General features: G+C 42.9%; 1 protein-coding gene across 1 annotated transcript; it reads right to left on the bottom strand.

Moving 5' to 3' along the window:
* Positions 1-553: 553 nt before the first annotated feature.
* Positions 554-13,035, bottom strand: LOC115316581 (carboxypeptidase inhibitor SmCI-like). The gene is made up of 5 exons (XM_029975977.2): positions 12,972-13,035; positions 8,048-8,236; positions 5,409-5,579; positions 1,868-2,032; positions 554-750 (listed from the first exon to the last, which is right to left on the bottom strand). The coding sequence occupies exons 1-5, from the start codon at positions 13,033-13,035 to the stop codon at positions 554-556; spliced, it is 786 nt and encodes a 261-aa protein (XP_029831837.2).
* Positions 13,036-17,097: the final 4,062 nt, after the last annotated feature.

Here is a 17,097-nt window from a genome sequence, read left to right as displayed (position 1 = left end):
AGTTAGTTAGTGGTGTGTAAATAATTAGCTCGGCACTTTGCACTCCTTAATCTGTCGTCCGTTGCGTTGAATAATGTAATCCTAGAAAAATCACATTTCTTCTTAAAGAGACTTTTCAGGATTAAGATTATTCGCAGTAGGGTGAAGCGCCCTGTATACTGTATAGCCTTATTTCAATAAAGTTTTAAATTGGAAATAAGGAATGGCAAGTACCTGATACAGACGCATAATAAATATTTAGTTTTTCTCGATGTATATATTTCGTCAATTTTATCCGTCAGTTAGTGTTCGTGATCGTTTGACGATCTTTTGTATTTAGCGCACTTGAATTCAGTACTCTTATTGGCGGATGAGATAGATCATGATAGACGCCATATAGTTCCGCTGATATTGCAATGCTCAGAAAACGTGGTGCATATCGTGAGATAAAAGGGATAATTAATCGTGCATTTTTTTGTATATGTCTCTTGCATGTATATAAAGATTCGTCTACGGGAGTTCACTGAAAAACTGCAGGTTATATTCGAATAGCTTAAATATCTTGAAGTAAAGCTTACCTTAAATCCTGACAAGTTGCTTCACACGCACGCTTTGTTAAGTAGTTATTGGCGTTTTTCTGGCAGCCCTTATACAAGAAACGACTGCACCTGCCACTTTTAGTATCGTGGTAATACCGGAAGGAAGGTATGCGTTTTTCCAGACAGTAGGTGCCTTCATTTTTAGGGAGTCTGCATTCCTGTAAACGTCCTCCTGTGCGTAAAAATGTAACAATGTTTATTTCTCACCGTAGAAAATGTCCCGCACCGTTAATTCTCCTTAAAAGGCGTTCCTACAGACACGGTGAAACTATGCGATCAGATCACACGCAGTGTTCGATTGCGCCGAGGCGTTGACTATTTGTGCATCTTAAACGTTAAATTTTAGCAAGGTAGATTAGAGCACCGTATCAACGATCGCCTTAACACGAAGAAATGCAAAATATTTCGCCAAAATGTTTCTCCCGTAGCTGTACGTTTTCCCTTTCTTAAGCACAGTTATGTAACTGAAAAGCAACTTCGTTAGCAACATTAGAAGCTACCGAAAGTACCCATTGGCGCCGTTAGCGCTCTCGTGTCGGACAAGCGTGTTTAGATTTCAGCGTGTTTCCAACATCTCGATCGGGGTGGCGTGGTTTACGAGCCGCGTTTACAATGCGAGCTGCGACGAGACGACGAAAGCGTTGATGGCGTCTAGGCGTCTCCGCCCCCTTTCATCTTCGCCACGCAAGAAGGCGATACCTGGCGACTGATCTGCGAAGAAGGCGTCCGCCTTTGAATAGTAAATGCTCTTCATAATTATAGTTGCTCCTTCTCTCATATCTATAGGCTCTCTATGTTGGGAGCTGAACTGGTGGTGCGCCCTCGTATCGTGTGCTTTATTGCCTGAGCGCGTTCTCGGGCGTCTGGAGGCGCTCTGAAGCTTTTCATCTTTCGTTAGTCTTCGTTTTTGAATGCTGCTGGATTTCAACCACGCATGGTAAAAGCTCATAATATGACCTAGCAGTTCTCGATCTGAACATCTCAACATAATCAATTCAATTCCGTTAGTTAAACTAAATTTAAAAAGGCATAGTTTGAACGCTTAGATTTCAAAGCTATACTGATATGACTACCACAGTGATCGGAGATCTGCCTCGCACGATTCGCGGTAGTATCTTTCATCTGCTATTCACTCTCGGAGCTCGAAGAGTCATAGGAGAAATGTTACCGATGTTTGAATTAGCAGGAGTTGTAGAGGTTTATACATGTTTCTCATAAAGCGATAACTGTGTTTTTTTGTTGTTTTTTTCTCGAATATGTCAAAGAGTTATTTAAATGTTGGTATTTACCGTAAGGACATGTTTGCATGCAATCTTTTTTATTCTCGAAGTTGTTTCCATTGTTTTCGATAGATGTAGTGTTAATGCAACGTTGCTCTTTGCGACTGAAATGCCACATGCTTCCCGCTCTTTTAAGGGGTTCTCCTTCGTTTCTTGGCTGATAACACACGGTGTCTGCAATATTAGAAGGAACATTTCACTTCATTAAGATATATTTGTCGAACATTTTTTTAAATTTTTTCGTCAATGCCCACGTTTTTTTGTTTGTTCACTTTTCTATTATATTTGCTTGGATAGCTTGTATTCGTTAGTTAACCGAAATTTAAAACATGCGCCCCAATGATCATCGGAAGGTCCTCACGCAACACATATATTATATAATTTATGTTTGGTCTTTCTGGTTTGCACGAATTACTTTCAGTGGCAGGACTCGTGAATCACTTCAGGCACGGTGCCTAACACGCGTCTCTAAGGACGCGTTACCGCGTCCTAAAAAAAAAAAAAAAAAAAAAAAAAAAAAAAAAAAGCTGGTTTTTCGATTTTTCGGGAAAGAACCCGAGAATCATGGTAGATTCAGCATGCGTGATTGGTTTAACCGGCGATGGACGACGCACAAAGACGATGGGCGACCTGAGAAGGAACCTTTGGCGCTGTTTCATTGACTCGATCTAACTGCAGCGTCGACTGCGTTCGCACTTAAAGTGAAACGGAGTATTAGGGATGAGGTGGTTCGGTGGCGCCCTCTTATGACATCACGACCAGAATGTTCCTCACTGTGACATTACGTGATGTAATCTTTGACTAATTATCATCATTTTGATCTACAAGTTTTACGGTATCTGTAACAATAGCAGTCCTGCCGTATGTGTGCCTTTTCGTCGTTGTTCAGTTTGCACTATGTATTTTATTGATGCCAAGTGTGAACGAATTATCCCTATCAAAAGTCGTGTTATAACAATGGCGTCATCACATTCTTAAGTTTACGTCGTACAAGTTGACACTTAAACGTTGTGTTGATTTTTGTTGCTGAAATAGAAATTAGTCCAGATAAAGACGTCACAGTGAACGTTTTGCCAATTGCGAATGGACCTTTTCCAAATACCGACGGCACCAGGCGGTGACTGCACGAACTAAAAATCAAGGAAGTGACCTACCTGCGCTACCATCGATAATGGGAGCTACGTTACCAGTTGCTTCGCTCTCTGAGCAGCGTCGCGTGCCCAACGCAACGAGCTAGGCCTAGCGCGACTTTAAAGAAGGAAATCCGTAGCGTCCACCCAAACGTCGTGTTTTTCTTTCCATCCACTTTCTTTTTTTGTGTAACACAATTATATATATGCTGCAATTACGTGTTCTACTCGTCGATTTACAGCCTCATTCCGAATTTCCTCGATTTTTTCGTGCCGACTTCCACCGCTTGGCATCGGGCGCTCGCGCGTGCGCAGAACGCTTCTCGGAAAAGGTCCATTGCGACCACAGCGATGTTTTTGTTCGCGCACGTCGCTAATCGCTAGCCGTGCGAGCCACCTAGGGTACGTCGACCTCTCGCAAATAAATATTAAATTATCAAATTTATAAAATATATAATTGTCTGGGAACTTCGACTTGTATGGCACGTAATCAGCTATGAATGTGAGTGCGATTATATCAGCATATTCGGCCTTTGGCAACAAACTCAGTGGCGCCATCTATTGAGTAGCCCTGTCACACTTTCGGTTCCCGAAGCTCTCCTAATTTTTTTACTTATTCTCTTATCGTGAGAGGAAATTATGTCGCACAGTGCTATAAGGTTGCCATTTCCTGAAGATAGCGAGGTATGTTTGATTTCGAAATTACGGCTAAACCCGGTCGTCTAGTTCAGAACCGGAAGTGGTTCGGGGCTATTTGCGCGCTGGCACCCATAGAGTTAGTACAATAAACGCTAGAGGCTCAGCTGGCGCTAGTGTCTACGGGACTTCCGGTTGCAAATTGAAGCAGACAGCATGCAGTCGACTTTTCCAGTCTTCCTGTGTATTCCTATGGGAAAACGCGCGTGAATTTTGTCTCGTCGCCGGAAAATAACATGAATAACTTTTGTTATTTCGGTTGTACCGGATAGTATGTACCTTCATTAATATTGTGAAAGTGTAATTGCTTTAGATACAGCGTTTTTCCTTTACGAACGAACGATGCTAAACTTCGCTATATTTCAGTCCCAAACCTCTGTTCCTTGGCAGGTATGTGGAAACGAGCGACGATTCTAAGCAAAAAAAAAACGATCGAAAGGAATGCGAAGTGTGTTCAAAGTTCGCCAGCATTCCGTTGGTGCTTATATATTGCTAATATGGCTGTCCTTTCACTATATGAAAATGACCCCGTCGTGCATCTTTACGAGTGGTTAAGAAAAACGTTCGAAACGTAAAGAATAAAGTACGTGGGCTACAAAAGGTGTGTTTTCTTATTATTTCCTATGTTTGGCCGTTTTTATCGCGCACCTGCTCTCTGGCTTCCCCCTATTCGCAAAGATTTTGAGTGTGCGGGTGATGATTTCAACACAGAACAAGGACCTTCGCACATATTCATGAGCAGAAAGAATAAAGCTGTACTTTTTTATCGCCTATTGGACTATATCACGTGACTTTATATTTATTTTGATCGTATGCAAGCACAAGGAGTTACTTATCCAGTGTTACTGCGTAGTTCTTGCCGTCTCTCTTGGTTTTCACATGTCCTTTGTTCGTTTGGCACCATCGACGACGTGTTCGCGCTAACAGCGTCCGACAGTGTACATAAATACACGTACGAAGCGGTCTTAACACCGTTTTTCATACCGCGAATTTCAAATAAAAATGCTGTAACTGACCAATTATTTCGTCTCCGTGACTGAAAAATGTTCTAATGTGCCTAGTACGTACAAATTATTCGTGATTTTTGCTCTTATAGTCGAGCGCAGAGAGAAAATGCACTCGCTTTTTCCCATAGGAATGCATTACCGGAAGTGCATTTCTGACTGCTTGCTGTCTGCTTCAAAATGCAACAGCACACTAGCACCAGATGGGCCTCTAGCGTTTATTGTAATAAATCTATGCTGGCACCATTACGCTTCAACTCACGCGAGAAAGAGCGAATACCAAAGCACACACACACGCGCGCACGTACGCACTCGCGCACGAGGCACGCAGGCACTACCACGCAGCCATAAGCATGCGCGCACACACGCACAGCACGCGCAGACATAGACAGTTTCCACCAATATGAAAGACACACTCGAAGACGGTGGCTGGTGGGTGTGCGGTGCGTATGACCGACAATTCTGTATTGGTCCGAGGAGAGAGAAATGCGCTAAGACAATAGCCAAACTGATTCAGCGCTCACTGACGAAGATCCATCCTTTCACTCGCTGCGATGTGGAAATGCCAGAAGCGCAAGCAGCGCCCCCACCTGCCGCCGTCTCTGCCACGCCCTCCGATTAGATCTTTTTTTATTGGTGGAGACTGTGCGCGAGTCGATATGTTCCTAAAAGGTTGCCAAACACACGAGTCCGTGCATAAAAGGCTCAATCGTATTTTACGTTTTCTGCAGGCCGCTTGGCATTCCCTTTTTGTTCGAAAATCGGCCGCCATGAAAGCGCAGCCGGTGGCCGCAATGCATGTCCCGGTGAAGGGACTCAGATACCACGTAGTTATTATTGTAGCGCCAGCGCTGCACGAAGTGTATGGTCTTGGCAAAGTGCAGAACTGATCTGGAGGATGGTAGACAATGTGAATGATCAAAAGAAAACAATGAAATCCGTTCACAACTCCCTATAACGCCGAATTAGAGCGCAGCTCTTGAGGAGGAGGAGGGGAAGGTACGTAGAGCGGGCTATGCCCCTCCTCTTCTCTTGCTCGCCCCCACTTAGGGGAAAATTTTCTGCTAAATTTAGCGGAAAAAATTCCCCGCAAATATAGCGGGGAAAGCTTTCCACCAGACTTAGCGGGCCACTTTTTCCTCTAAATTTAGCGGGGAAATTTTTCCACTAAATTTAGCGGGCAAAATTTTCCGCTAGATTTAGCGGGGAAAGTTTTCCGCTAAATTTCCGCGGTTAAGCCGACGCCGCTCAAGCCGGAAACGGGCGCCTAAGAGCTGCGCTCTAAAAACAACAACAAAACGAATAGAAATTTCAAGTATTTTGTTAGGTCCGGATAGCAGTTGTCGCCACTGGTGTGAAGGCCCATATTATTGTAAACGCCCGCGCCATTCATTAGTCGACATGAAAAACGAAGAACATCCGCGCACTCCTGACTCGGCTGCACATGCATGCACCATTTGTAAATATTGTAAATAACCTCCTACCCTCCTAGCGCCTCGTATCCAGCGGTCGACAATGTCTAACACCATGTTGAATTTGCTAATAATCTTGATTATTTAGACCACAACTAACGCATGAGCAACTAGTATGTGCGTTGCAAGTTGAAGTTTACAACAAGATGTTAAATCGGCATAATTATATCGGGCATTAGTCAATATGCCTATTAAAAAGACGTCTTTTGGGAATGTAATAAACGTTATATGTTACAAATATTCAATTAAACAAAATATCAAACTTTATTTTATTTTATTTTTTTTTTACATTTGCGTAGGAAATTAACCAAGACTTGTACTTTTAGTGTAAACGAGGTGTGGAATTGGAAAACTTGGATAAAGATTGTATGACAGTTAAAAAAATGAGCATAGAATCTTAAAATTAATACGTATTTGACTAAAACAGAAACCTTATAGAGACATGAGAGGGGCAGTCGACATTTCGTTAAGGTTTTGATTCTTGTCGAAAATTCCCGTGTCACTCCTTTTCGCATCTACAACCTTCATGTTTTATACATATATGAATATGAAAGACAAAATCTAGAGGGTTTGGAAGCTAAAAAAAAAGTTGCAGTTAATATTAAATTGGAAATATTCTAGTTTAATTTCTAATATATATTAAAGAAATGCATAAATAGAGAGCGCTGCAGTGCTCGTCGGTAGGATTAAAAATAGCGTAGCCTTACGATGGCACTAGTCTCGCTGGCTATCAAACAGTCAATAGTAAGCGCTGGCAGAAAAAGGTAAGTTCTTTCGAGTGCTTCTTTTTGAGAAATATTAAGTTTTACTTGTTTTAATGCGAAAGCATTAACTATCCCATGGAGCGAAAGGGCGTCATCAACTTTTGAAGCCGCGCCAAACGGCACCTAAAATCTCCTGTTCCAATGATGCGAAGCCTGTCGTCCGTAGCCGCGATTTGATGGATAGGCTCCCATTGGCTGCTGCGCGGCGTAGTTCCAAGGAACGCCACCCCGCAGCGAAGCCCTCTCCATGGCGGCGCAGCGCCCCTGCCGCCGGTGAGAGGCTGGCCGCAGAACCAACACCACCTAGACAGAAGGCCTCCGCACCCGTCATCAGAGTCAGATCGATCGAGGCGTGAGATTTGGACAGGAGTGCTGAGTCAGTCTTCGGCCGGGGCTCGTGTCCAATTAGCGCGTCGAAGGTCTTGCTCGGGCCCAGTAGCCGAGTTAGCGCGATCCGACCTGATGACGTTTCATAGAAGGAGACGAGACCATGCGAAGGCCTTCGGTCTAGGTCTAGGTGTTGGCAGAGCCCACCTAGGCACACCCCGGATAGGCTGCACGGCCGAGCTCAGAGCGACGCGGCCACTTTACAAGAGCGCGCGCTCGGCCGTCGGCCGCAATCTCGGCAGTAGCGAAACGTGGCCGTCCACGCCATTACGCCGCAGACGAACTAAGGGAGCGGCAGAGCGACATTCATGCTTTCGCATTCACAACTCATACAAAGTGCGTGCCCTCAGAATTTTTTTTTATATATATATTTTTACAGTTTTGAGTCTTAAGCAGTGAATTCTTTCGTATAGTTACTGTAAACAGTAAAAGCGTTATATGTTTTTGAGCAGTTATTTAGAATAATCATTAACAGTAGACTGTTCAGTAAGTTGTTTTGAGCCTTGGTTTTTCAAAAACAAATTTTCTTGTCTCTGTTTGTTTACGCTTGAGCGTTGCCAAGGCAGTTAGCTTTAGTTCATTTTACGGATAATTTTATGTTCGCATAGTTTGACTATAGACCATTATTTCAGTCGAGCTTTTGAAAAAATAGACTCGTCAGATGTTTTAAGGCACCCATGTTGCCGCTCTTAAATTTTCTAGGGGGAACCATTAGTTTGTAGAATATGATACGTACCAATCGGACAGGTTTGCTGGCATTGTTTTTTAGTGTGGAAGATATTCTTAGTGCCAGAAAAGCCGCAGACATAGGCGGGTACGCATTGCTTGAGGTATATGTCGAAAGTATACTTGCGTGTGCGCCCGCTGCAATAGCCTGGTTTAGGTGGAGCATCGTTGCACACATTATAAAGATCCTGGTTATAACCTGCGTACAAAAACGTTGACGGGGGCGTGGGGGCAGGTGTATACGTGAAATCAATAGACGATCTTATAAACGCTCACTTTTGTACATACGTAGTTTGTTCTCATTTATTTCTGGTGAAGCATTAACGAATATACGTGAAATCGATGGCATTCATTGTGACCAAATGAACGGAAAGCAAGAAACCGTAGAACACTGTCAAAGTAACTACATAGTAGATCACTAATTGGTTGTATCCAATGGAGCCTGACGGCTTTTACTGGAGCTCCTTGTCAACGCTTCGTGACAAAAACTATGAAGGCTTATTTGCGCTTCCCAGTGGTTTCACATTTTCATGACAGTAGTGCGCACGTTAAACTGGTGTCCAGGATATCAATAGAACAAGAATGTATTCCCCAATGTTCTACATATGACCGCAAACAAATAAGATGTAACTATATGAAGCCTGTGTTACTAGCGTAGACTTTTCAATGGCATACAAGAAAGGCATAATTTGGGCAGGGATTAAGCAAATTATGCTCTAAAACAATGTGCACGAAACTTATTCTTGACAGAGTATTCGTGATCTGCGGAAGAAATTTAGAAAATGACCACCCACAAAAATTCGTTTGGTTCAAAAATCCGATTCGTGCAGGAACAATCTGCACAATTGCAGATTGTTCCTGCACGTCAGATTGCTTGGCTTTGCAGAAAGATATCTGTCGTATCTCCGCCTGGTGTGAACAATTCGGAATGATTTTGAACATAACCAAGTGTAATCATGTATGTTTCACGCGCAAGAGACAGCCTGTCGCCTTCAAATACGTTATCAGAGAAATTTCTTTACCAGCTGCTTCTGAAGTCAAACACCTCGGTGTATGTTTTACAGAAAACCTTTCGTGGGCCAAACACTTGGACAACACATCTACAAAAGCGACCAGAATGCTGAAATTTATTAGACGTAACTTTAACGATTGTCCCAAGTTTACAAAACGAACACTGTACCTAACCTATATTAGACCAATTTTAGAGTACGCCTGCGTCTCCTGGGACAGCCACCAGGCCTAGCTTGTCAACCAGCTAGAGGCAGTTCAATATAGAGCAGCTCGTTTGATATCGGGTAATTATAATTTTGGACCAAGTGTGACTCAACTTAAAATAGGACTTGATTTAATTACATTATTCCAGAGAAAGTGGTCTATGCGGCTAAAATTTTACAACAGCATTTTTCATAGTTATCTCGGCATTGACAAATCTAAGTACATGCTGCCTGCTCACTACTCATCTGGAAGGCGTGATCACTCCAAAAAAGTGCGACAGTATAAATGTAGAACGGATGTGTTTAAATACTCCTTCTTTCCATGCAGAACGAGAACCTGGAATTCCCTGCCAGAGGAATTAATTTCTACAACTTCTGCCACTTCTTTCTTCAACCATGTGTTAAGTGATGCTTCATAAACCTAAAAACAACTGATATTATTATCTCATGTTCGGCCTCGCGCTTTTTGTACTTTTTGCACGTTTGTACTTTTTCTCATGTATTTGTATTCTCATGTATCCCTCGGAATAACGCCTTTGTAAGGCGATGCGCGGTATTCTGAATAAATAAATAAATAATACTCTTTGGATGGGGTAGGTTAATACCGATGTAGCGTATTACGTCAACGCGAGGGAACGGCTACGATTGGACATATTAGAAGGAGGGAGAGGTACGATTGCATGGTTGGTCAAAGCCCTACTCTTTCTGACGGTATATCACATGCGTGAAAACATGAATCTTGCTTTAGACCGATCGTGTTTCTCAACCAAACCTAATTCCCACACTCGTTATTCGCTAGCACTTTATAGATTTTGGCAGATGATCCACCAGAGGCCTTGCGGGAAAGCAGACGCACAATGACTTATTTTACGAGCGCTTATTTGCTTGCATCAAGCTAACGAGTACATGCATGTGCTGTTCAAAGAAAGAAAAAAAATGCGAAGCGATAAGCTTAACCAAAGTGAGGCCTTTGCGCTGGACAAAGCCAAGGAGCTCAAGGCAAGGGGTATCATATTTCACCTGCTCCTGAGGAAGGGCACGCATCCTGCCACAGAAATGACACGACCCTATCGCCCTAAAAGCTGGTTCACACCTTTGCGTTTGAGTGGATCGACTGCGTTGCAACCGCTTTTGGCTCGCCTACGACGGGGGAACATACGGACGCCACCAATCGAAAAGCCCGGAAACATTTTGGATCAAAGCATTTATTACTCATCAATATTTCACCTGTGAGCTTCAAATGATTATGACAATACTACAGAGGCCATTTCTTACAGGTAATGAATTGATTTTTTTCTCGCAAATGCAGCAGGCGTTCAGTCTATACTCAGTCTCACTAAAACAGGGCAGTACAGCCAAGGCTACAGGGGAGAGAGCACATGCCAACCTGTTCAAGTGGAGGGAAAGGAGCAACGGGACAGAAGGGCTGGGATCCACCCATTCCTCCTTTCCCTCCTCCTGGAAAGGTCGGAATATACTTTCTCCCCTGTAGCTTTGGCTGTACTGTACGGTTTTAGTGAGACGGAGTATAGTTTTACCCGCACCGGAAATGCTCTAGGGCTACATGATGGCGCGAATGTGCCAGTCTGCCAGCGAGTTGTTTGGCCTTAGGCGGTTACAAGCGGTTGATACGCAGTCGATCACGCTCCAGCGGAAATGTGTGGAGCAGTCTCATCACAAAAGCGTAGAAATATTAAATTCACCGAGCATTCATGTACAGAAATTCCGCCTTGGTCGGTTTATGTCGGCACGGCATTTACATGTTCCGAATCCAGTGATGTGATTTCTGCGCCATTTGCGCCAACCTGCGCCGAAATGCTTACCCTGCTACATTTTGCTACATTTCGGCAAAACATGTAATGCCCTTGCTGCAACATTGCCCCAAAGCATAATTTCGATTTATGTTTTACTAAATATATATAACCGCTCAGGCTCTGCTACACAGCCGGAGTGTTCCGGTAGGCTTGTGCTAATTTTCAGAACTTCCGATTATCGCTCCAAACAGCATACTACTCGATTTGATTTCCGTGTCAGACGCTCACGGCACTCGGAGGTCTCGGAATATTTCTAATTTTCGTGATTGTTCTGACAGCTAGGTTAGTTAGCTTCATTAAGTGTGCTTCTAGCCGCGCTCTCGTGCATTGCAGTGAGACGAGGACTGCAGTGTAAGTTTCGCGATGTTGCGTATTTTCCTTCGCCGCAGCACCCTCCATCACTCCTCCATGGCAGTATGGCGTACACGCACCTAAGCGTCGAATGTATTAAAACTAAAAGCCGTGACGGCTTAACAAGTCTACCTTTCGGTAAAAAATAAGGCTGGCTAGCATATACGATAGAATACAAAACGATTTTACAGCGAAGCTGTATATGACTCGTAGATTGAATTTCTTCGTGTCGGCGTCCTCACGAAAAACAAAAAAGCTTCAGTGATCGAGGCGAAAAGTGCATATTACGCATAAAACATACAGCACAACATTCGTTTAAGTAAAGAACATGTTCTTTACTTAAACGAATAAGGAGCGCCTTATCATCAAATATGTGGTTCGGATGCTTGTTTTCTGCTTGCAAGCAGAAAACAAGCATCCGAACCACATATTCGATGATAAGGCGCTCCTGATAACAGTGCGGAGCACGTAGCACTCACCTTAAACGCTTCCTGGTAAAGATTACAGTTGCGCAAACTGCAGCGGTGACAGCACCTTGCGACGTGGGAAGTGACGTCACTAGCCTTTCATATATATAAAAAAAAGTTTTGGTACAGTGCATTTACTTTTTTTGTGTGTCAACCATTTGGTATAGTGCAGTGGCCGATCGCAGAGCCGTGTAAGGAGAGAGTTTGGGCAATGGGAAGAGCGGGCAGAGCCAGGGCGTGCTCCAGACGCTGAAAGAGTACTTGAGATGCCAAGAAGAATCTGCTAGCAGCGGTAGCGAGAAACACCATTACTAAGTGCGTAAGAGTGAAATAGAGTAACCCTTTCTGGTTGAAAATATAGCCACGTGAAGTTTCGATTATGATCACGCAAAACGATGTAAGAATTCAATGTGCCGCTCGATCTCTGTTTTGCTGTTACGGAGTCTAACCCCGAACGTCGCAACCCTATTTACACAAATGCTCAAAAAGGTTTTAACCTTTTGTGTGGAAAGGGTGGTCACCTTGGGGGAAGGATCCATATAAGAGAATGTTACTGAATGAATGTTTAGCTGAGTTGGAGACTTTGTCCACCTTTCTCCTCCACGGTTGTTGCCTCTAGTTTTCTCGCCCCAGTTTCGGGTAATTCATCAAAATGGCTCCACAAGTTATTTTTGGTGCTCCAGATTGGATATTTCGCTGCTCCAAAACGTACTCCAAAACGGCTCAGAGGAATCACATCACTGCAAATCAAATACCTCGAGAGTTCCATGAACAAAAGCGTACCATGTTTTTTTTCTTTTTTTTTTTAACAGGCAAGAACGTGCGCTAACTAAAAATATCTTGTTAAATAAAAATTGCGCGAACAATTTTGACAAGGGCTTAGTATATATTTCTATGCAAGGAATGGTTAACATGCGAATACTACTCAGCACAGAGCATTTAATGTTCAGTTGACGAGTGTGAACTTGGCAAAAACCCCAGGAATAAAGCTAAGCTCGAAACCATATAATAATTTAAAGGTTCGCTTATTTGTCGTTAGTTTTGTTGTTGTGTGTTTCTAGTTATACTAAATAGAAACGTATGCTCACCAAAGCTTTGTGTAAAAACGGCCACAGCCACTGCGAGACGCAGGCATCGAAAGATTTTCTCCATCCTGGATGTCCTTGAAGTATAGAAAAGTGTATGGCCACTTATATAGTCTTGGTTCGCCAACCTGAACAACAACAGCATTCATTGTGCTAGGGTAGAGGTGCGACACTTGAACAAAGAGATTCGTGGCGTCCAGAACCAAAAAGACAGGACAATGCTAGCCTAGCATTCTTGCACGTATGAGTAAATGTTGAATAACGGTGCGTCAGCCCAAAGTTCGATTCATTTTCCTGGAAGGTGTTCCCCACCTTCCAGGAAAATGACGACGTTGACAATAAATGTTTCCGTCCATTGTCCATGGTGACGTTGAAAATAAATTTTTCCGTCCGTTTTTAGAGATGAAGAATTATAGACGAAAATATGAGCCTGATTTTAGATATGATTAAATAAGAAAAAGTAAGTAAGGCTGTGATAAGTTTAGAAAACATTATAAAATATTATGAACCACGATTTAGTAGTGAAATATTTCAATCTGCCGGTACAAAAGGCAAAGAGTACGTAGTGCAAGACGCCGCGCTGTAGAATGAGTTTACCCACATTTATCTCTTCAGGCCTTGTCTTTTTAGAGCCGGTGATGTTATGTTATTTAAACGCTATTAAGTCATCAACCTAATGCAGTCCTAAAAAGAAAAAAATGTGAAAACACGAAAATTCAGCAGAAAGTGACTTCGAGCAGAGCTACCTGCGAGCGTTTTACTGCGGTAGCAGTTAGTGAGATATTGCGTTGGTTTCGCGCCGTCGACCGCGCTCCATATCAACGCGGGTCATTTCCGGCACTCCCCCAAAAGATTTCACATTGACGTCACGCCGCGCATTACGCCCCCTGTTACCTGGCACCGGCTAACACCACGACGTGACAGTGTCGTATCAGGTCACGTTGCACAGCGACGCCAAGCGACATAATGACTTCAGGTGACAGTGTGAGTCACATGATGTCATGACGTCACGTGACGATACGTCATCACGTGACACCACGACAGCACGTAGAAACATTAGCGTGAAACTGCTGATAATGAAAACATTAAAAGAAAAGCGTTTTCGCTAATTGTGCTAGAAAGGTTTTCGGGCGATAAAACTAATAAAGCTATAAAGTCGGTTACAAGTCAAGAAGATAGGAGAAGCTCCTCCCACAAGCGTGATGCGCCCGTTTCAAATCTCTCCGCAGTTGAAAGAAGAGTTCACTGGAAACGCTCCCTGTTCCGCTTCAATGGATTCCAACATGTCTCCGATCACGCTTTTTAAGAAAGCGACCTTTGTATTCATTGGAGGGGGAACCGAGCCCTTGAAAGCAGCCTTTGTATCCATTGGAGGGGGAAGTTAATCCCCGAAAGTCGTATTTGTTTCCATCGGAGGTGGAAAACTCTAATTTCCCTCTCGTGGCTTCCACAATGCTAAGTCAAAGTCGAAAGATAAAGCAAATATGTACAAAAGGCAAGACCCTCCTCGCGCGTTGGCCGCGACGTCACGGAAACGATAGGACGCTATTGGATACGGAGGTGGCGGAGGCACATATGATTCCCTTTGAGGGGCATTTGCCGCTACCTTCTTAACCTGTAACCGAATATAGGTGGATGTTAAGCCGGCGAAACCACGGGCGTGAATTTGGCTGGAGCTACACGCGCGAAACTCGAGTGCACGATTTTGGAAGTGTTTTTCAGTGACCAAAAGGTGGTGTTATTTTGTGCACATTGACATTGCCTGAGACGTTCAGGCAGTCGCACCAACGACAGGGAACGGCTCTTGCAAACACATGCAGTTTCGTCGTTCCCTGGATTTCAAACTTGGGCGCGTGATTTTCAAAGTGTTCTTCAATTACCACAAAACAGTCTCCGTTTTTGTCCAATACGTTTGACCAAAAAAAGCTATGGAAATTTCGTCTGGTACGCTACTCGGTTTAATACGAAACGTCTAGGCGGACTCTATGGTGCGCAATCGCACCTTTATCGATCATTCACTCCATTTTTTTACGAAATGACTCCTTAGTGACTCTGACGTCACAGCTTAGCTGTCGCACTGATTCACCTTACGGGTAGCCTAGGTGTTTACCAATATTCGTTTTTCCACTATTTATGGAAATGATTTAAACAAGTAAACAGCGTGCACTCGCGCTCGAAACGATGCGTTAATTTTGGGGTTATTGACAGAGGCAGATGTTGCAACTCAGTTTAAAAAAAAAAGAAAATTAAATATAGAAGTATGTACAACGATCGACCAAACAATGGCCAGTAAAGAGATGCAGGTATCTTGCACCTTCCGCAGTTCAATAACAAAAGAGGGATTTTTTTCTTCTGTAACAATGAAAGCTCCTCTCATAAAATCTAGCGGTCAAAGGGTCGAAAACAACAACAACACGTACGTACGTGCACAGTAACACGTCAGCGACAAAAATTAGTATCTATCTAAAGTTTTGAAGCTATGGAACGAGAATTGCGCTGTTTAAAAGTAAGAGGCAACAGAGAGGAAAGAGATTGCACACGACGCACACGAGTGCCTGCCGTGTCACAAAATACTTCACAAAACAAGATTTGCTGTGGATTTTGTAGTAAAGTGTGAAATTTCCTCAGTTTTCGATGAAATGTGTTTAAACGTCGTTGACATGGGCCTTGGTGGTGCTATTTGGCGTTTTAATCTCCCAACACAAAAATTAGACAAAAAAAAAAGAAAGAAAAAACCTCAAGAGACGCGGTGTTTGGAGGCAGCTGCTACAGCTCGAAAGCCAATTCGTGCCCCTGTGCACTCGGCAATGTACCTTATCCAGTGCTATGTATAACATTTCGTTTCCTAAGAAGACATTTTTTTAGATGTTTGGAAGATTCTCAAGTCAGATGTTCTAGTTGTTGTACGGGATGTATATGTAACAGTTCAGCGAGTATGTGCTTTGAGCAAACCTGCGTGTTAAAAATTGAAAGGGAGCATTTTGCACATGTTTGCACAAAACGTAGGAGCGGCGTAGTTGCACATTTAATTTCCATGGACTTCAGGAGCTTCGAAACACGGTAAAGCTGGTATTTCGATATTAATTTGTTGGTCTCGCGTGCTCGGGCTGTTACATTGGGCGCTACGTCATGAAGCGGTTCTTCAGCTGCCGACAAGTGGTGATTGCGGTTTACCATTGTCGGACGAGCAAAGTCCCAGCAAACGTAATCAATACTTCAGCTCCGTTTTTGTGGCAGATGCAACATCAAGTCTAATGTTAACAAGTTACATGATTATTCTATAAGTTTTATTGAAATCGCTTTAGAGATGATAAACACTACATAAATGTTAAGGCACTCATCGAGTTCGGAAGATAAGCAAATCAATTCCAAACTACTCAACATCACAAAATATAACTAAACTTATTTTTTATTACATATCTTGAAACAATCTTCGTATTCTTATTACCTTCTCATGAACTATAAGTTACTTCAGTCATTACCATTACAAATCAGGTGACCGAAATGTATGCTCTTACTATCGTCACATTTCTCTTACTAGTTCCCACTGCAAACTTCCTGATAACATAACACATTAAAACGCCATGAAGCAAACAAAAAATAGTATGGTTTTCAATTCGCATGAATCCGAAAATTCTATTCTCGTGAATCACAACTGGGTTCAGCTTGTTCTTGAAATACACAGTAACCTAGATAATATCGCACAGACTGATGCTATATTTACTGATCTTTCTAAAGTATTCGAGGAGGTATCCCATAGGCAACTCATGATTAAGCTAAACCAACTTCGCCTTCACCAATGCCATAACATCCCGGAATTCAGAATCTTTAACAAGTCACACTCAGTGCACCGCAATTAATGTTTCCTCGCCTTCACATTGTCCTGACAAATCCGGAGACCACGAAGGCAATGTTCTTAAACCACATCTTTATTATTAGTATTTGTAAATGATCTCCCCGCTCATATATTGTTCTGCACTCGATTGTTCGCAGATGACTGCGTCATTTACGATGTTGTGTCTAACCATAACTATCATTTATCTCTACAAACTGATCCTAACCAAATACGTTACTGGTGCATGAAGTGGCAAATTACAATTAGCTCTTCTAAACGCAACTCATTTCATTT

Source organism: Ixodes scapularis, unplaced genomic scaffold (assembly GCF_016920785.2).
Source record: "Ixodes scapularis isolate PalLabHiFi unplaced genomic scaffold, ASM1692078v2 PGA_scaffold13__105_contigs__length_92229423, whole genome shotgun sequence".
In the NCBI taxonomy this organism is placed as follows: domain Eukaryota; kingdom Metazoa; phylum Arthropoda; class Arachnida; order Ixodida; family Ixodidae; genus Ixodes; species Ixodes scapularis.
Note: the sequence above shows the minus strand (reverse complement) of the source record. Positions and strands in the feature narration are given on the sequence as shown.